Consider the following 26,691-nt stretch of genomic DNA (forward strand, 5'->3'; position numbering starts at 1 on the left):
ATGCTTTTCTGTCATAGTACTGTTATTTTTCTTAAGAAGAATGAATGAGAGATGTCCAGTGAAGTTAGCCAAAAACCCATCAGAGAAGAGAGGTGTGTCCATATTTTTTTCTCTGAAAGTCTTTGAAAACTCTAAGGATTCTTGTGACTTGAGTAAATATATTCTAGTGAAATAACATTATGTTTGTGGTCTGAACTTCATTTTGTGTTTAATCTTAAACCACTGATTATTGGTAAAGGAATCAAATAACCATAGATTAAAAAAAATATACATCAATAATACATGTGTACCATCACCTAACTTATAGTAATATATTTCCTCTGTGATGGGGCCTTTATTCTTGTGATTAAAATATATAGGCCTACATTTTCAAAAGTGTCTAGAGCTTTTGGGTACCTCAGTTTTTGGGTGCTCAAATTGAGACATCTTAAAGGGCCCTGATTTTCAGAAAGGCCATCTGACTCTGGAAATCAGGCCCCTTTAAAGTGTCTCAAGTTGGATACCAGACATCACTAGTCACTTTAGACCATGAGATCTCTGGGAACTGATGTACAGCTTATCATGGACGTGGTTACATTTCCAACGTATGAGAGTAATAACTCATTTCCTAATTTCTGCTTGCAGTATCCATAATGGAGTAATAGCAGTGTTCCAACGTAAAGGGCTCCCAGACCATGAACTTTACAACCTCAACGAAGGAGTTAGGTGAGTAACACAATCAGAGAGAGAGAGACGTTGCAGCACAGTTTTTAGAAAACTGATGTTGTTGGCCAGTAATCGTTGCTGACAACTTCCACAGTGAGGCCTTCTTTCTTCAGTTGTTTGTATTGGAACTGATAAAGAATATCATTAATCTGTCCTTATTGGTTAGGTGTTGGTTCCTGGTCAGCTGTATTTACTGCAGGACTCTTGTCTGCACATCAGAGGGAAAAACTAAATGTAGTGACCTGCCTGTGTCATGGAAACAAATATAGTCCTGTCTCAACCAGTCTGGAGCAGTCTAGATGACATTTAGAAAACAAGAGTGTAAATCCAGAGCAACAGCGTTGACCTTAGTGGAGTTACTCTTGAGGATGGAGTGGAGGTTAAGGATAATCTAGGCATGGCCCAATATCTAAACAAATACTTTGCTTCAGTCTTTAATGAGGCTAATGAGGAGCTTCGGGATAATGGTAGGATGACAAATAGGAATGAGGATATGGAGGTAGATATTACCACATCCGAGGTAGAAGCCAGACTCGAACAGCTTAATGGGATGAAATCAGGGGGCCCAGATAATCTTCATCCAAGAATATTAAAGGAACTGGCACATGAAATTGCAAGCCCATTAGCAAGAATTTTTAATGAATCTGTAAACTCAGGGGTTGTACCGTATGACTGGAGAATTGCTAACATAGTTCCTTATCTTTAAGAAAGGGAAAAAAAGTGATCCAGGCAACTATAGGCCTGTCAGTTTAACATCTGTAGTATGCAAGGTCTTGGAAAAAATTTTGAAGGAAAAAATTGTCAAGGACATTGAGGTCAATGGTAATTGGGACAAAATACAACATGGTTTTACAAAAGGTAGGTCGTGCCAAACCAACCTGATCACCTTCTTTGAGAAGGTAACAGATTTTTTAGACAAAGGAAATGCAGTGGATCTAATTTACCTTGATTTCAGTAAGGTATTTGATACGGTTCCACATGGGGAATTATTAGCTAAATTGGAAAAGATGGGGATCAATATGAAAATTGAAAGGTGGATAAGGAACTAGTTAAAGGGGAGACTACAATGGGTCGTACTGAAAGGTGAATTGTCAGGCTGGAGGGAGGTTACTAGTGGAATTCCTCAGGGATCGGTTTTGCGACCAATCTTATTTAATCTTTTTATTACTGACCTTGGCACAAAAAGTGGGAGTGTGCTAATAAGGTTTGCAGATGACACAAAGCTGGGAGGTATTGCCAATACAGAGAAGGACCGGGATATCATACAGGAAGATCTGGATGACCTTGTAAACTGGAGTAATAGTAATAGGATGAAATTTAATAGTGAAAAGTGCAAGGTAATGCATTTAGGGATTAATAACAAGAACTATTGTTATAAGCTGGGGAGGCAACAGTTGGAGGTAACAGAGGAGGAGAAGGACCTCGGAGTATTGGTTGATCACAGGATGACTATGAGCCGCCAATGTGATATGGCCGTGAAAAAAGCTAATACGGTCTTGGGATGCATCAGACGAGGTATTTCCAGTAGAGATAAGGAGGTGTTAGTACGGTTATACAAGGCACTGGTGAGACCTCATCTGGAATACTGTGTGCAGTTCTGGTCTCCCATGTTTAAGAAGGATGAATTCAAACTGGAACAAGTTCAGAGAAGGGCTACTAGGATGATCCGAGGAATGGAAAATCTGTCTTATGAAAGGAGACTCAAAGAGCTTGGCTTGTTTAGCCTAACCAAAAGAAGGCTGATGGGAGATATGATTGCTCTCTATAAATATATCAGAGGGATAAATACCAGGGAGGGAGAGGAATTATTTAAGCTTAGTACCAATGTGGACACAAGAACAAATGGATATAAACTTGCTATCAGGAAGTTTAGACTTGAAATTAGACCAAGGTTTCTAACCATCAGAGGAGTGAAGTTCTGGAACAGCCTTCCAAAGGGAGTAGTGGGGGCAAATCTGGCTTCAAGACTAAGCTTGATAAGTTTATGGAGGGGATGGTATAGTGGAATAGCCTAATTTTGGCAATTAATTCGTCTTTGACTACTAGCGGTAAATATGCCCAATGGCCTGTGATGGGATGTTAGATGGGGTGGGATCTGAGTTATTACAGAGAATTCTTTCCTGGGTGTCGGGCTGGTGAGTCTTGCCCACATGCTCAGGGTTTAGCTGATCGCCATATTTGGGGTCAGAAAGGAATTTTCCTCCAGGGCAGATTGGCAGAAGTCCTGGGGGTTTTTCGTCTTCCTCTGCAGTGTGGGGCACGAGTCACTTGCTGGAAGATTCTCTGCACCTTGAAGTCTTTAAACCATGATTTGAGGACTTCAATGGCTCAGACACAGGTTTGATACAGGAGTGGGTGGGTAAGATTCTGTGGCCTGCATTGTGCAGGAGGTCAGACTAGATGATCATAATGGTCCCTTCTGACCTTAAAGTCTATGATTCTATGATTCTATATATCTGGGTCCAGAATCGGGTCCACAGTTTTCTTTTAACAACAGATTGGCTATTAATTTTTTTTTTCAGATTGCTCTTGCATAATGTGCCAGGCTATTTCTTTTAATTAGTTTAATGATAAACCTGCTTCATACATTTTGCTCAATTGATCATTCATTTTGCTGTGCTTGGGGGACAACAGTTGCTGATTCATACCAGAGCTGATTGAGGGCACATTGCAAAATCTAGACCAAAAGCGTCTGTCATAAACAACACATCAGTAGTGCAAAACTTGGGGTGTAAAACAGTGCATACTGTTGCTTAAAGGTTGGAAATTCCAATTATGGAAGCATCCTCAGGGCTCCTGACCATTTGGAAATTATTCCCATGGCTGCAGCAAAACACAGTCCAAAATTATCATCGGTTTCAGGAAATGTGTACACCTTTCCTTTGTGAGGCTGTATTATGCCTTTAAGGCACTAACTTGTGTTGGGGGTTTGTAGAGACCTTAACCAGTGGGAGCCCCAGGGGTAACACAGAGCAAGCCTGGCCATTGGGTCACCCCGTAAGAGGATGCAGTGTATACTGTCTGGGACAAGAGGGGCAGGTGTAGCACCAGCCTCTGCACGCATCCCTCAAGGTGGCTAGCAGGATTATCCTCGCAGTCCATCAGTGTGAACAAGTGCAAGGTGGTGCCCGGTCATTGCAGGAGAGGGTGGGGGATGAAAAGAAGGAATGATTCACTGCACATCCATCCATTGTATATGCAGAGTCTGCTCCTTGGAACTGCAGAGTCACCAAGCATAGTCCAGTTTAGTCTTGCATAGCAAGAGCTTTCCTGCAGGCTTCACTTGTCAGAAAACATGAACAGATTAAAAAGCCATGGTTGGGCTAAAACCCAGCTAGCCTCTCCACTTTTATGTAGAGGTTTGCTTCCTCTTAGGCTCCAGGTTAGATTGACCATTCTCTAACAGTGATCCTCCTTTTCAGTGAGTACCCGGGAATTGTTTTTTATAAAGCTCCTGATATGCCCAATGATCCTTCATAAAAACACTGTTGTGAGGGGAATATAAGTGGCTTGGAGGGTTGTGCAGGGGTCCGGAAGATCTGTATCAAGAGGAAGCATTTGTGCAAACGCCAACTGCTAGACAGTCTCTTAAGCAGATTAGAACACATTTGTGCACATAGCAGCAACAGCTGTCTCTTCTGAACTGTCCACTTTCTGACTTAACTACATTTTCCTACTGTACATGGTCAATATGCAGTTTTTGAATCCTCGTGACTATTTAAAATCAGAATTTCTTTTTTCAAATTTAGTTAAGCACAATGAGGACTATTTGCATGCCTCGGTTCAAAGGTCATTCAGACATTATTGCTGTAGCTGTGTCCAAAAATTGAAATTAATGTTATTCTGAAGTGGGACAAATGTAATCACCCTCTCACAACCTCAGACATCACTGCATTTTTCCCCCCACAAAAAATGTTACCTTTAGGCAAAGACCAAGCCTGGAAAATTTCACCTCAGATGCTGTATTTTCTTCACAGTTACAAGATAATAAGAGAAGTTATTTTCCAACTATAAAGAATGCAGTTTCTACTGGCAATTATTGTAATTTAATCATGAAAAGAATTGAGTAGCATCATAACACAAATATTAATATGTGGGGAAATAAGTTATACCTACAACATTTGTGCATTTTCCTGTTGACTCCCAAACCCATGTGTGCAGCATTAGGGCTTGTGATGAATACGATTTGAATAAGATATATCTTTGCAACATTACATCTTTCATACCAATATGGAAATATTTTCCTCTTAGCTCAGTATGTAAAATTTCTGTTCTCCATGAGTTGCAGTTTTTCCCTCGCCAAAGTCATCATTACATTTGACACTGATTGGTCTCTGGGTTGGCAGTCTTGGCAGACTATGTAGCAAGTCACTAGCAGAACCAGAACTAGAATCCAGGTCTCCTGATCCCCAGTCCCACGTTGTAACCCTTGTTTCTCAACCTTTTCCATACCGTGATCCCTTTTTTCATACATCCTGGGACTCCCCATCCTATTCAGCAATATGGGAAGAACTGGGTAGGTCTGACTGCCCTCCCCTTCCCCCAGATCCAAACTTGCCCCCTTCTGATCTGGGGTTTTGTTTTGGGTCAGCAGCACAATATAAAGGTTGTTGGGGTTACAAATGAAATGCATGCTAGGGTGATAAAGCAGATGGTTCCCCAAGTTAAGTAGCCATAGCTATGAGTGCAAATACATTCCAAGAAAATGATAACCCACTAATGCTGTGTACCCTGAATACTGCTATTAAAGAACCATAGAGGGCCTGGCTTCATTTATACCAAAGCTCCTTTCCACCACCATGGAATTGTACAGATACCTTAAAGAGGGAGTAAATTACATTTAGGGCCAAAGGGACTGATTTTACTTCACTTGCACTATTGTAAATCATGAGTGACTCTAGTGGAGTTACATCATTGTAAAACAAGTTTAAGGGAGGGAAGAAATAGCTCCAAAATATAATTGATTTACATCCTGAACTCCTTAACACAGCTTTTATTCAGTCCTTATCAGTTGGTTCAATGGGAATTTGGCTGAGAAAAGATTTAAGGTAATGTCCCATAATTATTATAGTCACCTTAATTTTCAGCCAAGTTAAAAAAAAAAGTCAAAATAAAGAATTTTTAACAAAAACCTATATATAGAATCTCTCTGCTTAACTCTTCTTTTATCTGTGACTGTGTGATATTAATAACCATACAGTGGAGACCTGCGGGAGTTCTCTTTCCCCATTCCTTTAGTCGGATGTTATTATTTACACTCCTCAAAAATTAAGGAAGAAATAGAAGGAAGAGGAAACGGTGAGGAAGCAGGATATCCAGTATTAAAGATGATGTATATTTATAGCTGCCTCTCCTCTGAGCTTCAGGAAGCTAATTGGATACAAGAAAGGCAAATTTCAGCAGCATTTCCTCAGTTGTTGAAAAATTTTGTACCTGATAAAAGAATCTCTTTCTTCACGTCTTTCATAATTTAATAGCTAATAAAGTTAAGGTCAATTATAATAATGAACTAGATTTTTTTCATTCTGAGTAGCATTTAGGAATTAATTTCAAAGTCAACCAAAGAAGAAGCAACATGAAGATATAAAAGTGTATTTTATGTGAGTTGATATTAGCATCTTAATTTGTAAAGTCTTTAAACAGACAGAGTAGATTTAGAGCCAAAAAGATACAAGCCTCATGAGTGCAAAATGGCTCTTGGTAAAATGAGAACTGTTTAAAAATCAGTTCTCATATCCGATCAGAAATCTCATTTTAATTTAACCTGGACTCCATCACAGAAGTATGTGTAATCAGACATAGCTATTCAGTACTGACCATTGCCCGTGGCCTGATGGATTGGTACAACATATTTTGTTAAAGAAAAGAAATACATTTTTGCAAACAATTTTGTTGGGTTCGGTTCTGCTTTGGATCACTTATTAGTAAGCATAGGTACTGAGAACATCAAACACTGATGTTCTAATGCTTCTCAATGACCTCAGCATTTCATTGATAATTGAAGTCAGCAATAAAGTACCCATATTGTTAGAGATTCAAAGGGGAGAAAGCACCCAGTGCTGTCAGTTCTGCCTCTACCCTGTAAGCAGAGGTGCTAATACATCCATAATGCTGCTTGGTATGCTGCATTTCACTGCTCATGTAAGTGCAGGTTGTGTACTTTTTAGCTTTATTTCTTTCTCATTTGAACTACTAAGTACCAAGATTTTAGTTCATCAGAGCTTAGGGTTAGTTTTCTAATCAAGAGAATGCCATTTTATAATCAACATTTGTAACTCCAGTAATTAGCCATCACATCTAATGATGGTATGAAGCCATCTATGTATTAGCTATTTACAAACCACCTAATAGAGTCAACAAGGAAGTTGGGACTGGAGTTTAAAGAGCCAATAACTTGAAGGGAAGGTGGAAATAAAGCAAGAGATTGCCATATAACAATGTCCTCCAATATTCTTTTTCTGAGCTGTGATACCAAGGTTATATTGCGGAGCGAGGTCTGGAGTGGCGGTGTCTCTTTCATATGAGAAATAAAATCTCTGTGGAAATTTACAGCCCTTTCATTACAGACTAGATTCAGCCAATCTTACTTATACTGAGTTGTGCCTTATTGCATGACATGTCCCATTGAAATCAATGGGCCTGCTTGGGAAGTAAGCTACTCACCAGGAGGCAGAATCTGGCACTATGCACCATTTCAACAGTTGAGATGAATTGAGATTTTTGTGAACAACCCCTAGATTTAAAGGTCAAGGTGTTGTAGGCAGAGGGTGCTCAGAAGAGGGTCCTCAGCTGCAGGATTCACTTCCCATATTCATCCAACAAATCCTGGGTCTGTTGACCTTCAGAGCACTATTCAAGGTTTATCTACTCACCTAGGTTGAGCTTTTGAAAGCCGACTAGGGGATTTAAACATACCATTCCCATTAATTGTAATGGGAGTTGCATGACTAAATCCCTTAGCTGGCTTTGACCATTTCGATGCTAGACTGTTATCTGAAGGAGTGTGTCTGAGTCGGTTGAGTTTCTAGGGGAGAGTTCTTTTCATGCTGAATTTTGTCCAGTTGGGCTCCCTTGAAAATCCCACTCCTTGTTTTCATTTTTTAATTTCATGCGTTCCTAACATGTCTGCACAGAGTGCACCAGGGTCATGTTGGGCATATTCTTATCAATATAAAGAAGTAATACACATGCCCCCATGCTAGATGTTGACTTGCTCCTTCTCGTAATGGCAGCTGTCTCTGCACACTGCAGGGCAGAATGTGCTGAATCTTGTGGTGTTCCACAAGTAAGTTTCCATCTCCTGTGGGGCGTTTTGGGAAGGAGGATAGGGCGGAAGAGGGGCATATAGAGGGGAATGGTCTGCTGGGCTTCAGAAATAGGGCATGTTTTTTTAAAAAAAAATTAATTATTATTTTTCAAGGCCAGAAGAAGGAAACAAAGGGAAGGGAAAGGGGACCACACACAACAAAGTGTCTGCATTCATATATAGTGAAACTTGTCTTGTACGACCACAGTAGGGACCAAAATATTTAACTGAGGTGGGTCTTTAACCAAATTTCACATACAGTTGTACTGAGTTCCTTCAGTCGTCAGATGGGGCCAGATTTTCAAGCGTTCAGCAACCACAGCTGTGACTAGATTCTCAAATTGTTCAGCACCCAACATGCATCAAGTGAGACTTTGCTGCATAGGCCTTGTGCTGGTTCTCTACACAGGGGCGAATTTCACCTTGAATACATTGGTTCTGGCATTAGAGCTGGTGGGATTCAGTTGTTTCGTTTGACGGTGGTTTATGGGAATTGTATTTTGTGTAGGTTGGCACTCCCACAGTTTGGCCTAGAGGCTTTCATTTGAAGGAGTGATATGCTGCATTTTAACCTGATTTTGCACTGAAGCTGTGTGAAATTTGGAGTTTTAATTTAACTGGCCCAGATTCATTCTGGATGTTCATGACACTTGGCTCAGTGTCAAGCTTGTCACAAAACCCAGAGAGTTTCACCGGGTTTCAGGTTTCTTTATGAACACTTGGCACAACTCTGTTATTAAAGTCACTTAGGGCCCAAACCTGCAGTCCAGAGCTCTAAAAACTCAGACCGCACCTCATTAAAGCAAGCCAAACTCTCATTCCTTTGGAATTACATTATTTCGAAATCCGCCAGATTGCTCAGAGCCACATACCAGCGTAGAATACTAAGATTTTTCATATTCTTCCACTTCTGAAGTGCAAGTGAAATGAAATTCTGGTCTCAGTTAATTAGGCGTAAATACAAAGTAACTCAAGTGACTTCAGTGGTGTGATACCAAATTTATACCAATGCAGCTGAAGGCAGAATTCAGCCTCTCTTCTTTTAGTTAAGAAAATCACTTGTGTATTTGTACCATAACTATAGTCATTAACAGGTCTAAATCTCCTACAATAAATATTTCTGAGCATTTAGAGATGTTGATTTAAGGGTTTATTATAGTGTGTTATCCCTGTTTAATATGCTTCTGGTTAAACATTTTTAGAAGGAAAGATGCAACTTAAAACACTTCATAAGATCAGCAGTCTTCCTTTCTTATACACAATGCACATTGGGTACAATTTGTTGATTGTAAAAATTCTTTTTTTATTCTCTATTCCCTAATACAGGCAACTACTGAAAACTGAGCTGGGATCCTTTTTTACTGAATATCTGCAGGTTTGTGGGGGTTTCGTTTTTCATTCAGCTTCTTACATTTGTCAGTGCTGCTGAGTAAAATTGTTTGGCTGAACAAGCAGTAGGCAAATCCTTTTGTAATGGGTTGGATCACAGAAACCCCCTTGGGAACTGCCAACTGATGTGCCAAGACTACTTCTGCTCCTGCTTTCCCATCCAGCTTGGGACTCCAGCACCCTGTCTTGTTGAGCCAGACACGCCAGTCTGCTTCAACACAGATCCAGGGTCTGAACCACGTGCCCCAAAGTTGCAGACTTAACTGAAAGCAATTTAAGAAGTGTTCCTGTCTTTAACACTCAGATGCCCAACTCCTAATGGGGTCCAAACCCCAAATAAATCCGTTTTACCGTGTATAAAGCTTATGCAGGGTAAACTCATAAATTGTTCACCCTCGATAACACTGATCGAGAGATATGCACAGTTCTTTGTGCCCTCCCCCCCGGTATTAATACATACTCTGGGTTAATTAATAAGCAAAAAGTGATTTTATTAAATACAGAAAGTGGGATTTAAGTGGTTCCAAGTAATAGCAGACAGAACAAAGTGAATTACCAAGCAAAATAAAATAGAACACATGAGTCTATTTCTAAGAAAACTGAATACAGATTAAAACGTCACCCAGTAAGCTTCCTTTTACAGACTAGTCTCCTTCTAGTCTGGGTCCAGCAATAACTCACACCCCCTAGAGTTACTGTTCTTTGTTCCAGTTTCTTTCAGGTATCCTTGGGGCTGGAGAGGCTATCTCTTGAGCCAGCTGAAGACAAAATGGAGGGGTCTCCCACAGGCTTAAATAGACTTTCTCTTGTGTGTGGAGGTCCCCTCCTCTCTCCTATGAAAAGTCCAGCTCCAAGATGGAGTTTTGGAGTCACATGGGCAAGTCACATATCCATGCATGACTCAGTTTTTACAGGCAGCAGCCATTGCTTACCTGCTCCCTTGAACGTCCTCATTTAGACTTCTTATGTGGATTGGAGCCTCCCAAGATCCATTGTCCCTTAAGTGCTTCGTGATTGGGCACTTAATTTGCACATTCCTTTCTCAAGAAGTTGACCAAGTGCTTTACAAAGGCTACTTAGAAATCAAGCAAGTATACAGCCAATATTCCTAACTTCAAGTACAAAAATGATACATGCATACAAATAGGAGGAATGTATTTAGTAGATCATAACCTTTACATAGATATGTTACATGGCATATGTAGCATAAAACATATTCCAGTTATATCATATATACATTCATAAGCATATTCCCATGAAGTCTTATGGGGTACACCGTCACACCTTTACCTTTCTATTACGTTAAAGTTAAGGATAAAAATAGGATTTGTTCCCCTTCCATCAATGTCACATTGGTTGAAATTTCATATCAGGTCAGATATTGAAATATTTGACCAGAGGTCTTTGTACCACATGTATTTTAAGGACACTATTAAGGAACTTTATTGCGGTCACTTATAAAGGAAGGGTTCAGATCATGGCTACAGAATGGACAATATTTGCCCTTAACTGTGACAGTGGGATTCCTATAAATACTATTTGTTCCAGTATTCTGACGTGATTTATTATCCTGATTCAAAGCCCTCTAAAGTCTGTGGAAAGACTCCTATTGACTTCAGTGGTTTTGGATCAGGTCCTGTTATGAGCATTTATTGACCGATGAGATTTGGTTTTAATATTTCATTTTATAGTGAAAGCCCACATCTAATATTATAAATCTCAGCATAATACAGATTTTTATTAAACGGATCCTTTTCAATAGGGTCCAAATATTTAATTTAGGTGAAAATTCTGTGGGATTCCTCAAGTCTCTTGTGCTGTAATTAATCAGGAATTATTATTTATTAATAATTATACATGATCTTACTTTTAAAATACAATTTACTACCTCCCTTGCTGATTAAATGGTGTATGGCCTATGCTAATGTTTGTAAAAAGCTTTAATATCCCCAGATGGAAGTTGCTATACACTGGCAGAGCTAAGAATATGATTATCATCATCATTTTACAAGTGTCCTAGTAGCTTTAAACAAGAAGATGGACATAGAAATAAAACTTCATTCATGAACAGCAGCCATTAAAACAGCTTTCTTGTTTAAAAAAAAAAATCTACAATGGCTTCGAAGAAATATGGAGTTGTAGAAATAAAAGGTGTGTGTATTTTATTTACAGAATCAGCTGCTTACAAAAGGCATGGTAATACTGAGGGACAAGATCCGGTTTTATGAAGGTAACTCAAACTTCAGCAGTGCTGCAGCTGTTCAAAGGACTGGATCTAAAGCACACTGAAATCAATGAGATTCCTTTCACTGACTTCAACGGGCTTTGGATCGGGTCCCATAACAGCAGGTTGTTCCAGTGTCACTTACAGTTTCATGTTCCTATTGGCTTCCACCAAGGAGAAATGTTTGCCTAGCACATCAACTAACCAAACCTCCTGTTTGGGTGTTTACGTTTTCATTCAGTTATAACTTGTTTAAGATTAAATAGATGTGGAAAACAGAATACAATGTTTTATTAAATGACAATGTAAACCCTGCAATCCCAATTAGCTGAAAAGTCATGGGAACACACTCTGATCTCACTTAAACCTGGGTATATCCTGAGTAATTCTGTTGTCTTTAGTAGAGTTACTCTGGGTTTACATTGGTATAAATGAGGTCAGAAGCTGTGCCGTTGTGTTGTCATGGCTCCATTTGTCTGTCTGTCTGCAGTTAAAGTGGTTATAAATGTCACCTAACTGAGGCAACTATTAATGAAATTTCTTTTATATTTGAAAGAATCAGTCCAAGTATTAAGTAAATAAATGCAAAGAGAAGGAACAAAAATTCAGAGTATTGGCCAGATTCTGCTCTCCTATACACCAGTATAAATCTCAAGTATCTCCACTGAAGACAGTTGTCCACTGGAATTACTCCAGATTTACATCAGTGTAAGTAGGAGTAGAATCTCGCCCTATCTCTCCACACAGACACTCTAGTTTCTCTCACTTGCATTCACTAGAGATCTGCAAAAGAGATGTTGTCAAATCTGTCTTTTAATGAGTCTACATGAATGCAGAAATCAAAAAATACCTCTTAAAATTGCTAGCACAAATTCACTGGCAGAATTATAGTATGGTCCAATACATTCTGCTTACCTAGCCTCCAGCTGCTATTTTACCTGAATACAATATTCTTCATTCCATGGCCTATGCTGTTGTGCAGCAGTTAGAGGTGATTTTTAAATTGGCTGTGTCACCCAGAGGAAGCTATATTTCATTGGCAGGTGAAGTAATTTCTGAATATAGATTATAAAATAAAACATCTGAGAACCTTTTGGAGTCCAAGACAGTTTTAAAGAAATGCAGTTTTCTTTCAACTGCACCACAATGTCAAAACGCCTCTTAGTCTAAATACACCATTTGATCAGTTTCCTAGAGAAAGCCATTGGCATTACTTACAGCTATCTCTGAATTTTAAATGTGATCTTTCATTGCTGTCTGCTTATTTGATTGGATCAAGACTGTTCTTGAACCCAAATCTGTTAATGAAAAGACAATTCCCCTGACCACAGCAAACAGAAAACGTATTTGACATACATTCCTCAAACTCCTCTAGAGCCGATCATAGAGTGCTTTAATTATTTAACATAACACCTACAAAATCACAGACAACTGGACTGTAAGGATTTCAAGGTTTTCACAGCTTTCTTGCAAATTATAAATCAGATTTTTCAGTCTCAAATTGGTAAATCAAAAGGAGAAACCAGTCAATTTTTAAAATCACACTGTATAGGTAATTTTTTTAAAAGTTGATATTAGATTGATATTTGATATCAGTCTAATAACATTTAAGATGCAAAACTGAGAAACAAACATTGAAATGCATCTTGCTTCTCCTGTAACTGAAATGAAACTCAGAAACCTTGCATGTGTAAAATGTCAACAAACTCTTAGGCTAGATTGCTAATTTGATTTAATGCCATATATAGTTTACTTAAAACAGGTCATTAAAATGTGTGTGGTGTAAAAATATTGTGGGCCCATGGAAAATATTATGTGTCTGTTTCATACAAGAATGACCACATCAGGCCTATGTTTACATGAGCTGAGTTTCCTTTATCCCTGCAAATACTGTAGGAAATCCAAAGGCCTTTGCTTGACAGTAAAACAAACATTCTCAGAGGACATGAAAGTCAAATTCTTTTGTGTGAAATATGCTAATCACCAATTGATTCTAAGCATTCTTCCACATCCCACAGTAAAAGGTCTGTCTGGGAAAATGCAGTTTACTGTGCAGATAGAGGAGCAGCTGTTCTGAGTCACTGTTGTTGCTGCATTGAAATTCATTGCTTTGCAAAGTAGACAGTGCTGAGCAGACTGCCCATAAAATATAAGATGAGCTAAGATAAAGACACATTCCCAACAGGATTAGGGTTGCCAACTTTCTAATAGCAGAAAACCTAGGGTTACCATTCGTCCGGATTCCCCCGGACATGTCCGGATTTTTGAGCTAAAAATAGCGTCCGGGGGGGAATTTGTAAATGTCCGGACTCCCCAAACCCCCCACCCCATGCAGAGCGCGCGCGGCTAACAGGGCAGCCGGCCGGATGGTGCCACTTACATGGGGCTCCGACAGCCAGAGAGAACCCCTCCTCCCCCCTGCAGCTGAGAGCACTCCCTCCCTCCCTCCCTCCCTCCCTGCCTTCGCAGATCGCCCCCGGCAGTCTGGAGCTCCTCCCCCGCTCCTCCTCCCCTGCCAGCCAGCGTGCCGGGACGAACGGCTCAGGTCCTTCCTGAGCAAGTTCACAGAGACATTAGGTGAAGGCCAACAACAAGGGGGTCAGGGGGTCGGAGAAGGGGCAGGGAGGTTTTGGATGGGGCAGTCAAGAGACGGGGGGGGTCGGGAGTTCAGGGGGGGGCTTTCTGGGGGAGGGTGTGGATAAGGTTTTGGGCAGTCAGGGTACAGGTAGGGGGTAGGGTCCTGGGGGGGCAGTTAGGGAGGGGGGTCTTAGGAAGGGGCAGTTAGGGGATAAGGAACAGGGAGGCTTAGGTAGGGGGTGAGGTTCTGGAGGGCAGTTAGGAGCAGGGGTCCCAGGAGGGGGCAGTCAGGGGACAAGGAGCAGGGTGGGGGTTGGGAGTTCTGGGGGGGGCTGTCAGGGGGCAGGGGTGGGGAGAGGGATCGGAGCAGTCAGGGGACAGGGAGCAGAGGGGATTAGATGGGTTGGGAGTTCTGGGGGGGGCTGTCAGGGGGTGGGGAGTGGTTGGATGGGGCGTGGGAGTCCCAGGGGTCTGTCTGGGGGTGGGGGTGTGGATCAGGGTTGGAGCAGTCAGGGTACAGGTAGGGGGTAGGGTCCTAGGGGGCCAGTTAGGATGCGGGGAGGGTCTCAGGAGGGGGCAGTCAGGGGACAAGAGGCAGGGAGGCTTAGGTAGGGGGTGGAGTCCTGGGGGGCAGTTAGGGGCAGAGGTCCCAGGAGGGGGCAGTCAGGGGACAAGGAGCGGGGGGGAGGGTTGGGGGTTCTGAGGGGGGCGGGAAGTGGGTGGGGGCAAGGGCGGGGCTAGGGCAGGATGGGGGCGGAGCTAGGGAGGGGCTCCTCCCGTCCTCTTTTTTGCTTGCTGAAATATGGTAACCCTAAGAAAACCGAATACCCTTGCCCTGCCCCTGTCCCTTCTCCTAGCCCCCACCCCCTCTCACTCCATCCCCCCTCCCTCATTCGCTTTCCCCCACCCTTGCTCACTCCCTCATTTTCACCAGGCTGGGGCAGGGGATTGGGTTGCAGGAAGGGGTGAGGGCTCTGGCTGGGGGTGTGGCTGAGGGGTTTGGAATGCAAGAGGGGGCTCCGGGCTGGGACACAGCATGACCACGTGGACAGCATTGCACTGCTTCCTACAGATCCTGGAATTTTCAAACCGTCCTTGCAGCTTATTCTTTGCTGAGGTAGGGGTGGAACAATGTGGTGGAATCTCCATGTGGGGATCTTCAGAGATTTAATCCCCCATGTTCCCTCCAGGGAGTTTTACTGCAGGAGGCGGGGGCAGTCTGGCTTTGTTATATTCTGTACAGGAGCTCTCTGACTAAGCTTTGTGCCGGAAGTCCCTCAATTTAATTGTGTGTTTAATTGTGTGATCCAAAAGACACAAATACTGACTGATACTATGTACAGGCGGGGGAAATATTTCTAAAATAACTGTCAGTGATTCCCCTTTGTTCTGCAGGAACTAGTATATTACATCATTTCCTGTGTTGCTCAGCTAATGCCACTGACTAACTGTTCACAACATAAAACAAGTTAGTGAAGCTCTTATGTTTTTACAGGACAGAAGCTGCTGGATACCTTAGCTGAAACCTGGGATTTCTTTTTCAGTGACGTCCTGCCCATGCTTCAGGCTATTTTCTATCCTGTGCAGGTGAAATATTACTTTGTTACTTTAGAATCCAGAAAAGGCCGTTTGACGGGTTGATCAACAAATTGTCACAACTGTCAAACTATGCCAGAGGGACCAATCTGTTAGTGCAGCTGTTCTGTAGAGTCAAGTCATTTGCATGAATGGTGAAGTTCTCATGTGAAAAACATGAAGGGGGAACTTTGAAAAGAGGAACTGCATGCAGTGAGGATGTTTAGTCCTTATGTCAGCTCACACTAGAGCAAAAGGATATGAATAGTAAAATGAAGATGGGCAATCAGTGAAGCAAGCACAGCTGTGTTGACTTCAGCATGTACATTTCCAGCTAGGCCTTGTGCATGGATATATCTGAAGTGCCTGCACTTGGTATAGTGTTAAAAATGTCAATGGAAAATTTTGTACTCTGTAAGTCATTTTCAGACACTTCCAGTTTTGTTAGTGGTGTACTTCTTCGCTGGTGTAAATTGGCTCAGATTCATTGAAGTGAGTGGAGTTTCACTAATTCACACCAGCAGAGAATTTTACCTGAAATCATTTTAAACATGCTTAAGGCACTTGACCTCCTTGTGGGGAAAAAGGACCTGGTTTTCAGAAACATCCTCCTATTTTGCAGGGTTAACTTTGCATCTACAATTAATTGATAAATCTGTTAATTGGGTATCTAAATGCTGTCAGTATGATCATTTGCACTTGCAGGCACAAAATCCTAGTTCTACGGAAAAGTTGAAACTTTATAAATATGTTGTTTCTGCAAGTAAAGGAAACAGCTGAAAAAATTCTTAAAGCATGTAAAGCATACAGGGCCACATTGTTAACTGACTTGTGCCATGTGTAGCCATTTAAACCAGTACAATCACCAACAAATCAGAATATTGGGTGGAATTTTCAAAAGTATTTTGGCACCTATTGGGATTTTCAAAAGCTGCAAGGTAAATTAGTTGCCTAATGTCCCTCTCAAATCAATGGAAGTTAGGCACCAAACTCACTTAGGTGCTTTTGATAATCCCACTAAGCACCTACTTACATCTTTAGGTGCCTAACTTTCTTTGAAAATCTGCCCCTAGGTGAGTTAGGATCACAAGTCCCATTCTCTTTCTATGGGACTTGTGACTGGGATTTTCAGAGGAATCTGAATGTGTATCTGAGGACGTGCATGTCCTAGGGATGAGTCCTTATGTCACCAACTGAACTAACTACAGTAGTGCAAACCCTAGTGTAAACAAGGAAATGGGGGCTAATCCCTAGTACAGACAAAGCCAGAGGCTGCTATTGCTGCTAGAAACACGTTCTTTGGGCAGGAGCTGTCTTTAGTGAGATGTGGTCTTCCCTGGAGAAAAAGTAGTTGCATGAAATCATGATGTGAAGCATCAGCTCTGCTTCTGCTTTGTACACTGAGACAGTAGTACAGGCAGGTTTTGAGCAGTGGCGGAACCAGGGGGCCGAAGGGACTTTGGTGGTACCCACCTGCAGTTATACCTATTGGCTTGAAAAGGTGCCACACATAAACCTAAAGGCCACCAAGGGGCTGGTCGCCCCCTCTCCATTAGCTCTGCCACTGTACTGAGGGTTCCCTGAATTTTAAAGAGAGGGGGAGCCACCGCTGGGCAGGGCTGGGAAGTACCAAACCTAGACAAAGTGTGAATTCCCACCTGGCACCCAAATCAGGGAAATAAACAGAAATTCAAATGTTGCCCTTGTTAAAATACTCTTAAAACTTTATACTACTCTATTTAGGGTTCCAAAATATTCTTACAGGGTGTAAATTCAGGAAAGATCCCCGATTACATGCGTATCCAGATGTGGCAAAGTTACCACTAACACACTTCTTCCTGGCTGGATGTCGTGCTGCAACAACTTTTGCCTCAGTTTCCCCCACTGTCCTTTGGCCACGCCTGGATTCTCCGACAGTCCTTGTCTGTCCCTCTGACCCTGGACAGTCACCCCAGCCCTTCTAGCTGAAGTGCAACCCAGCTGTCCCCTGAGGGAACCCCTGCAGCCTCTCTCCTGGGAGCATCCCTCATTCCCTCTGCCCCCTCACTGTTCCTCTGGGTCCAGCTCTCTGGCTTTGCAGAAGTCAGCAGGTAAGCTCCCCTGTAGCTCCTCTGCCTTCAGCCTTCTTTGGCCTTCAGCTCTGGCGGTCTGGTTTAGAGCCAGCGGGCAACTGCCTCTGCTGCTCTTTGACCTTCAGCCCTCTCCAGCCCCAGTGCTCTGGCTTGGGGACACCAGTCAGCAAACCCATTTTCCTGCTCTCCTGCCTTCAGCCTTCTCCCAGGCACCACATAAAGTCTCCTGGCTCTGGTAGCTCTTACCGCCTATCATTCCCCTGACTGACCCATGCCCTGACTCACCAGGTCTCTCCTCCCCTAATACCAAGAAGTACCCTCTTGTAAACCCAATTAATTGACCAAACTGGAGTGTGCTGATAAGGCTCTAGCACACTGGCCCTGCTCCCTCTTAAAGAGGGTCTTGTACTGATTTGTGGATTACAGACTAAATAATCCAGTCCATGGCAATGATAGACAAGTCATACAAAAGTATCGTGTGAGTCCACACAAAGATTATGGATCTACAAATTGGTTTGATTTTTGACCATCCCAAATATTTCCTTTGAATTTGCTTGGAATTTACCATTCCTACTACTCGTAAAGATTTAAGAAAAGCACTTATACTTGGGATTCTGACAGTTATTTTTAAATGGCTCATCATCCTTACTGTGGTGATTCTGTTGATAGGGGAAGGAGCCCTCGGTTCGTCAGCTGGCTCTCCTGCATTTTCGGAACATTATAACCCTCAATATTAAATTAGAAGATGCCCTGTCGCGTTCCAGAGCCAGAGTTCCACCTTCAATTATTCAGATGCTGCTAATACTCCAGGTAAAGAGTTTTGGTTATATTTTAAAAATCTCTTTCTATGCTGTATTGACAACATTTTCAAAAGTGGCCACTGATTTTTGGGAGCCCAGTTTGAGACATCTCGACCCTGGATTTTAGAAGCGCCGAGAATCCACTAGTCCAGGTGAAGCCATGGAACTATAGTTCTCAACGTTGCTGAAAGTGGAGTTCGTGGAGATTCAAACTGCGCAAAGCAAAAATTAAGGGACCCAAAAGTAGAGGCCACTTTTGAAAATTGAGCCTAAATGCATAAAGTTTTGGTATCAGGTTCATATTTGTGGCAGTAACACAACTTTCGAGGCGTGCTATGGGCTGATGCACTCGTATTTCTGGAGATTGGTGGTTTCATCATAATGCTTAGTACAGATTTGATCATGTCAACAAATTCTGTCAAAATTGCTTGCTAGTCACAGATGTAAGAGTCTAGGTACTGGTGTTTTCTTTAAATATTTATCAAGTCCTTTGTCCAGAAGTTGGGGATAAGTAGAAAATTACATAGATACAAATTAGGGCTGTCAAGCAATTGAAAAAATTAACCATGTGATTAATCGCACAATTAAACAATAATAGAATATCATTTAAATATTTTGGATGTTTTTCTACATTTTCAAATATATTGATTTAAATTATAACACAGAATACAAAGTGTACAGTGCTCACTTTATATTTATTTACAAATATTTGCACTGTAAAAAACAAAAGAAATAGTATTTTTCAGTTCACCTAATACAAGTACTGTAGTGCAATCACGACAGTTGAACTTACAAATGTAGAATTGTACAAAAAAAACTGCATTCAAAAATAAAACAATGTAAAACTTTAGAGCCTACAAGTCCACTAAGTCCTATTTCTTGTTCAGCCAATCGCTCAGACAAACAAGTTTGTTTACATTTGCAGGAGATAATGCTGCCTGCTTCTTCTTCACAATGTCACCTGAAAGTGCGAACAGGTGTTCGCATGGCACTGTTGTAGCCGGCATTGCAAGATATTTACGTGGCAGATATGCTAAACATTCGTAGGCCCCTTCATGCTTCAGCCACCATTCCAGAGGACATGCTTCCATGCTGATGATGCTTGTTAAAAAAATAATGCGTTAATTAAATTTGTGACTGGGAGAGTGTCATAAATATAAAGGGAAGGGTAACAACCTTTATGTGTGCAGTAACATAAAATCCCTCCTGGCCAGAGGTACAGTCAGAGGTACAGAATCATTTTACCTGTAAGGGGTTAGTCAGTTCAGTTAACCTAGTTGGCACCTGACCAGAAGGACCAATGGGAAAATAAGATACTTTCAAATCTGGGGTGGGAAGGTTTTGTTTGTGCTCTCTTTATTTGTTCCCTCTAGATAGATAGAGAGAGAGAGAGACCAAGCAGGTAACCCATCTCTTGAAAAGATAACTTGAAATGATACATCTAAAATTACAGAAATTGTAAGAAAAAGGCAAGTAAATGTTTTAGATTATCTTTTGTTTTAGCCTGTGAATTTTTCCTATGCTAAGAGGGAGGTTTATTCCTGTTTTTGTAACTTTGAAGTTGAGCCTAGAGGGGAATCCTCTGTGTTTTTAAATCTTTTTATCACTCTGTAAAATTACCTTCCATCCTGATTTTACAGAGGTGCTTCTTTTACTTTTTTCTTTATAATAAAGATCTTCTTTTAAGAATCTGATTGATTTTTAGTGTCCTAAAAACCAAAGGGTTTGTTCTGTGCTCACTTTGTTAACATATTGGTTAGTATATTATTCTCAAGCCTCCCCGGGTAAGGGGGTGAAGGGGTTTGGGGGGATATTTTGGGGAAATAGGAACTCCAAGTGGTCCTTTTCCTAAATCACTTGGTGGTGGCAGCAATACAGTCCAAGGACAAGGAAAGGATTTGTGCCTTGGGGAAATTTTTAACCTAAGCTGGTAGAAATAAGCTTGGGGGTCTTTCATGCGGGTCCCCACATCTCTAACCCAGAGTTCAGAGTGGGGAGGGAACCCTGACAGAGAGATTTGTATATTTCTGGCTCTATTATATCCGCATTCTGCTATATATTTCATGTTATAGCAATCTCGGATGATGACTCAGCACATATTTATTTTAAGAACACTTGGCTGAACAAGAAATAGGACTGATTGGAGTTGCAGGCTCTAAAGTTTTGCATGGTTTTGTTTTTGAGTGCAGTTATGTAACAAAAAAAAATCTACATTTGTATGTTGCAGTTTCACAATAAAGAGATTGCACTACAGTACTCCTATGAGGTGAATTGAAAAATACTGTTTCTTTTGTTTATCATTTTTATAGTGCAAATATTTGTAATAAAAAATAATAATATAAAGTGAGCACTGTATATTTTGTATTCTGTGTTGTAATTGAAATCAATATATTTGAAAATGTAGAAAAACATCCAAAAATATTTAATAAATTTAAATTGGTATTCTATTGTTTAATATTGTGATTAAAACTGCGATTAATCATCATTAATTTTTTAATTGCGATTAATTTTTTGAGTTAATCGTGTGAGTTAACTGCGATTAATCGACAGCCCTAATACAAATAAATGAAACCAGGGAAACTGTCAGAAGAAAAATAAGATATCCAGAAAGAAAAGCAGCACCTAGTTTGAAAAATATTCAAAGAATGTGTATGTTGGAAGTAATGTTTGTGAACATTTGATGAAAGAAAAAAATCACAACAGGATGAGTGTGTTAAGAGGGAAAGGTGTCACTTCTTAAAAACTGGGGCAATTGAGACATTGTGGTTAGTAAATTTTTATATACGGATGGATTTAGAACAAACGAAAGGAAATACTTTTTCACTTCTGTTTGAGGTCATTGAATCAACTACTGTGGCTGATTGTATTTTAAGGGCTGCGTAATTTAACAACCAATGGGGGGAGGGATAGCTCAGTGGTTTGAGCATTGGCCTGCTAAACCCAGGGTTGTGAGTTCAATCCTTGAGGGGGCCATTTAGGGATCTGGGGCCAAAAAAATAACAAAAAGAATCTGTCAGGAACAGTACTTGGTCCTGCTGTGAAGGCAGGGGACTGGACTCGACTCCATGACCTTTCAAGGTCCCTTCCAGTTCTATAAGATAGGTATATCTCCATATATTACTCTGTTATGGGTAATGCTCTGCTGGATCAAGAACAGGTATTTTCCCCCAGTACCATATTGCACAGTTGTCTAGGTACATTATATCAGCAGGGCTTAAAGTCAGGGAGGTCACAGACCTGGCAAAAAATAAAAATTAAGCTGGGTCACTGAGAGCACACTTTAAGCACTCTTACCAAAGCTGGTGCTCCCAGATTATGAAACACCCCTTACTTTTTTTCAGACAATGTTAAATGCTGGTTTTCAGTTTTTTCACCAATATTAGCCACTGCTAGGATCCTAGGATCCTACTCCCATTAAAGTCAGTGGCAAGACTTCCATTGACTGCAATAGGAGCTGGATAACATCGTATATTAGAAAGTTCAGAGGAGGTGATGGAATGATCTGCCAGGAACAGTGCTGCAGGGAAGTTTATTGCACCCCTCCCTTGTCCACCAGCAGGAAACATTAACAGGATAATAAGCACTGGGTTTTTTTATTTACAGTAAAAGGCCAAATTTATTCCCTGTGCAACTCCACTGATTTAAATCAATAATTACATGGGGATGTATTCATCCCTGGATGTTTATTCATATAAATCTCTTACTTATAATCATACAGCAGGAAGCTAGTGACAAAAATTGTTGTTTGCCAATTGTTGCCTGGCTTTGCGGTTTAAAATCTAGGTGAAACCAAACCAAAGACTTACAGTGTCAAAGAGGATCAGGGAATGAGTCAGTTTCTCTGTTTACATTTATAAAAGCTCATAGTCAATTCAGAAGGAAGTCTGTTTCCCAAACCCAAACATCAGACTAAACAAAAGCTAATTTTTGTACATTTAGAGGTAGCAAGTGCAGTGTTTTAAACTTGTTGAGTAAGATTAAATCCTGTTGTGAGTAGAGGTGGGGCACGGATAACAATGCAACTATCTGGTTGTCATGCGAGATTACAAATCACATGGTAAAGTTTTATGCTGAGACTTCCCAGAATGATGGAGAGTGTTACAGACCTGTCTGAGTCACCCTCATGGATCACAAGTCTGTTCTAATTGGACTCAACCTTTGTGCTTCCAAGCCAGCTGGGACTGGGCAGCATCAAATCAGTTTCTAGATCAGGGCCTGTAAGGGTATGTCTACACAGCCCTGGTCTACACTGGGTGGGGGATCGATCTAAGTTACGCTGCTTCAGCTATGTGAATAACGTAGCTGAAGTCGACGTACTTAGATCGACTTACCGTGGTGTCTTCACTGTGGTGAATCGACTGTTGCCGCTCCCCCATCGACTCTGCCTGCGCCTCTCGCAGCGCTGGAGTACAGGAGTCAACAGGAGAGTGCTCGGGGGTCTATTTATCGTGTCTAGACTAGACGCGATAAATCAATTCCCACTGGATCGATTGCTGCCCGCCGATCCGGCGGGTAGTGTAGACATACCCACAGCAAAGTAAAACCCGTGGCTGGCCCATGCCAGCTGATTCTAGCTCATGGGGCTGTTTTATTACTATGTGGACTTCCAGGCTCGGGCTGGAGCCCGGGATCTAGGACCTTGTGAAGTGGGAGGATCCCAGAGCTTGGGCTCCAGCCTGAGCCTGAACGTCTACACAGCAGTTTTTCAGCTCCAGAGCCTTAGCCCTGCAAGCCCAAGTCAGCTGACCTGGGCCAGCCACAGGTTTTTTATCCCTGTGCAGACATGTCCTAAGGTACATCCTTACAGATCTTTAGGAAACACAGAAAAGCCTGTATGCTCTCACCCTTGAATCTGTGCTCAGTTGTCTGAGCCCTTGGACCCACTCCTGCAGTCCTTCCATTTTCTGGCAGTGATCAGATATGGGGGGAGAGAGAGACCGGGGCAGATCCTGCTTTTACATAACATTTCTGAACCCTCTGTCTGGTGACCAGCTAATCAACTGCAGACTCTAGTCCTGTGGTTAGCTGAGAAGTTCCAGCCATCTAAAGTTCAAACTGGGAAAATCAATTCCCTCCGGCCGGCTCCTCTCTCTAGCAAAACCTTGGTACAGGGGGTAGACCCCCTTGGTTGGGACACAGTTACTTACCATTGATGATTCTTTTGTGTTAGTCCTTCTGGGAATTAGGCATTACGCTAAGCTGCCCTGGGTTTGTCCTTGATAGCTCTAAGCAGCTAGTTACAACCTGAAAGTGTCGGTCAGATTCTTCAACATGGCAGTTACAGTGTCAATGGAAGGCCATAATTTGATACAGACATGTACCAATGCATTACATCTGGTTGGATCAAAGACTAGAAGCACTCTGGAGGCAATGGGATTTGTTTGTGGTGTGGGGTAAACTTGGTATTGGTCATGTACCTTTCTTCACTGGTAGATGGAGCCCGTCTGGCCAGAGGAAGACAAAGTAACACAGGACTTTTCTTCATGGAGGGGGAATGTAGGTTTATAAAGAAGAGTGGGCAGTCATGAGAAACTCTGATCCCTATTCAACATACAGGCCCCAATCTAGCAAAGCATGTAAACACATGCTTAACTTTGACCACATGAGTAATCTCACTGACTTCAGTGGGACTACTTGCATGTTTAAAGTTCAGTATATGCTTAAGTGTCTTGATGTATTGCTGCCGATACACAGGACTCACCACAAAGGAGAAAATAGTCCCTTTGAAGTATTTCTCAGTGAGAAGGCCAGGAATGAAGTTGGTCCCTGCATTTCCTCCTAGAGGGTAAACTTTTCTTTCAATCAGGTCTTCCAACCTCTAAGCCATGGGCTACATTTATCTCCAGCCCACCCAGCAGCCTCATCCCAAGGAGTGCACCCCAGCCTGTGATACAGTTTCAGCATCAATTCACTAGCATAAGTTGACATAAAATGGTATATGAATTGGGATAGAAAATCTCACAATCCACCCTGCCCTTCACAGACATGTGTAGACACCACCATTTCTCTCTGAGTAAGGCATCGGAGATATGAAACTAGGGACCAGGAAGAGAAGAAGAAATGAATGAAAATGTAGTTCAGGAATCTGAATTTGGGAGTTGAGACAAACTGGAGCAGCTAGATTATCTAAAGAGCAACAAAGCGTATCAAGGGATTTTAAAAGGTCAGATACTCAAGTGACTTGTTCTGTGGGTGCCACATGACAAAATCTCATATCCCCTCTGTCACCACTTCGAAAATGTGCCCACGGAAACGGGGAGAGAAATATGTTCACTTTTGGAATAAGATTGTAGGGTGCCATCACAAAGCAGTAGCAAACAGCAGAACTGAGGCTAACATTTAAGGATCAGAAAGTATTCCTAGAGTCAGGTTTTCCAGCGCATGTATGCACCTCACCATCAACCTAATCTGGTCCTACAACCAGTTTAACTAACCCTGGAAAGATCACCCCAGTATCATCTGGTGGCCAAGAAAGAATTGACATAGATGGTGAAGTCCTTGCCCTATTAAGGTACTCATCCAGAGGCTCTTATCGCAGTCAACTTCTCTGCTGCCAGCATGGCAGGAGAAAGTGTGACCAGTTACGCTGCACTGATCCTTAACTGCAGTGTTAGCCCCCATGGCCATGTATAGACAACATAAATTAAAGCAGCCCTTAGATAGCTCTAGCTGGACTTGGGCCTGCAAGAGCAGCATCAGGATCAGGGGAGTGCAAAGAGGAACTTAAGGCACCTTTGCATGCACACACATACAGACACTCTCAGCCTGCATTCTCTGGCCCTTTGTGTGGAATTAGAAAGCAGGAGAATGAGTCAGAAAGGAAGCAGGAAAATGAGGGTGAAAAGCACAGAGATTTGGGAAGAACAACTCACAAAACACCAGAGAGACAAAATGGTCACTGCGTGATTCCCAGAAGGTATTTATACAGAGGACTAAAAAAAACCTGACTTATTTTGAAAAACATGTGGTACAGAGGCCCTTTGTTTGCCACTGTGACTGGAACATCTTATCGCTAAGTGTCCTAGTTTAGGCCTGAGAGAGTCTGCAAAGAGAGGTAAGAGAATATTTAGCTGAACATCTCTCATTTGACATAAGGATAATGTGGAGTCCATACAGAGGGTTAAAAAAACCTCTCCGGGCAGCACAAAGTATTTAAAAAGATATAAAATACAAAGTACAATATCTCTCGCATTGGGGGATGAGGTCTTTTTACACAGCAGGTCCTAATGGAAAAATAAAACCATGCGGTGTCATGTGTGGCTTCTCTGAGCTTCATTTGAACTCTTGGGTCAGTCATCTTCGTGTAAAAGCAGACAAAATAAATAAATACATCTGCCCAGTGGGACCTATTTCTTGTCTCTGTAATGTGCCTAAATGTTCTTTATATATCCCATCTCATTTCAAATGGGTGCAAAGGGCATTTCAAAGGGTGTAATCAAATACAAAGACTGCCGTTTCCCCATCTGGGCAGCAACACAGCAAACCAATGACAATGTAGCAGTTAGAGAACAAAATGACCTGCACTCTCCTGAGCACGGCAGGGGCTGTTCTTTGGAACTGAAGCTTTTCTAACACTGAAGGCAGTATCAGTTGGGGCCAATATATTATGGCCTTGAGGTTCATAGTTTGGCAGTCTTTTGTCAGGGGTAGCCTTGCTGAGCCTTTGAGACTGCAGCACAGGAGACAGGCAGGTTATAAGCAGGTCAGGGCGGCAGGTGGTTTGGGGTACCAAGATGTTTATAACTCTTTTTTGGCAGTTTTTGAAATAGGGAACCTCTGGTGTTTAAGGATATGAGAAATGGGTACATACAAATGCACCACAGGGCCTAAATATAAAACAGCGTTTCTTAAAGTGTACCTTCCCCTGCCTTTTTGGAAATAAGATCCTCTCCTTCTTCCCCACAATGGAGACCTCTGTCTGTTGCCCTCTGTGTGTTGTTTCTCTGGGCTTTCAGCCCCATAGATAAAGATGGCAGTGATAGTTCTTACATGGGTAGAAATCACAGCCAGATCCGTAGCTGGTTTAAATTGGCATCACTCCAA

At 41.8% G+C, this 26,691-nt stretch overlaps 1 protein-coding gene across 25 annotated transcripts in view; it reads left to right on the forward strand.

Moving 5' to 3' along the window:
- PRR5 (proline rich 5) overlaps positions 1 to 26,691 on the forward strand; it is a 146,287-nt gene that overhangs the window by 84,675 nt on the left and 34,921 nt on the right. For 12 of the 25 annotated variants that reach the window (XM_042847993.2, XM_008179753.4, XM_065583776.1 and 9 more), the window contains 5 exons: positions 625 to 705; positions 9,338 to 9,386; positions 11,573 to 11,630; positions 15,697 to 15,788; positions 18,518 to 18,658. In XM_042847993.2, the coding sequence (XP_042703927.1) occupies positions 625 to 705; positions 9,338 to 9,386; positions 11,573 to 11,630; positions 15,697 to 15,788; positions 18,518 to 18,658 (421 nt within the window). The remainder of the gene's footprint in view (positions 1 to 624; positions 706 to 9,337; positions 9,387 to 11,572; positions 11,631 to 15,696; positions 15,789 to 18,517; positions 18,659 to 26,691) is intronic. The other 13 variants (XM_042848103.2, XM_042848052.2, XM_065583876.1 and 10 more) reach the window with 3 other exon arrangements.

Source organism: Chrysemys picta, chromosome 1 (assembly GCF_011386835.1).
Source record: "Chrysemys picta bellii isolate R12L10 chromosome 1, ASM1138683v2, whole genome shotgun sequence".
NCBI classification, from domain to species: Eukaryota; Metazoa; Chordata; order Testudines; family Emydidae; genus Chrysemys; species Chrysemys picta.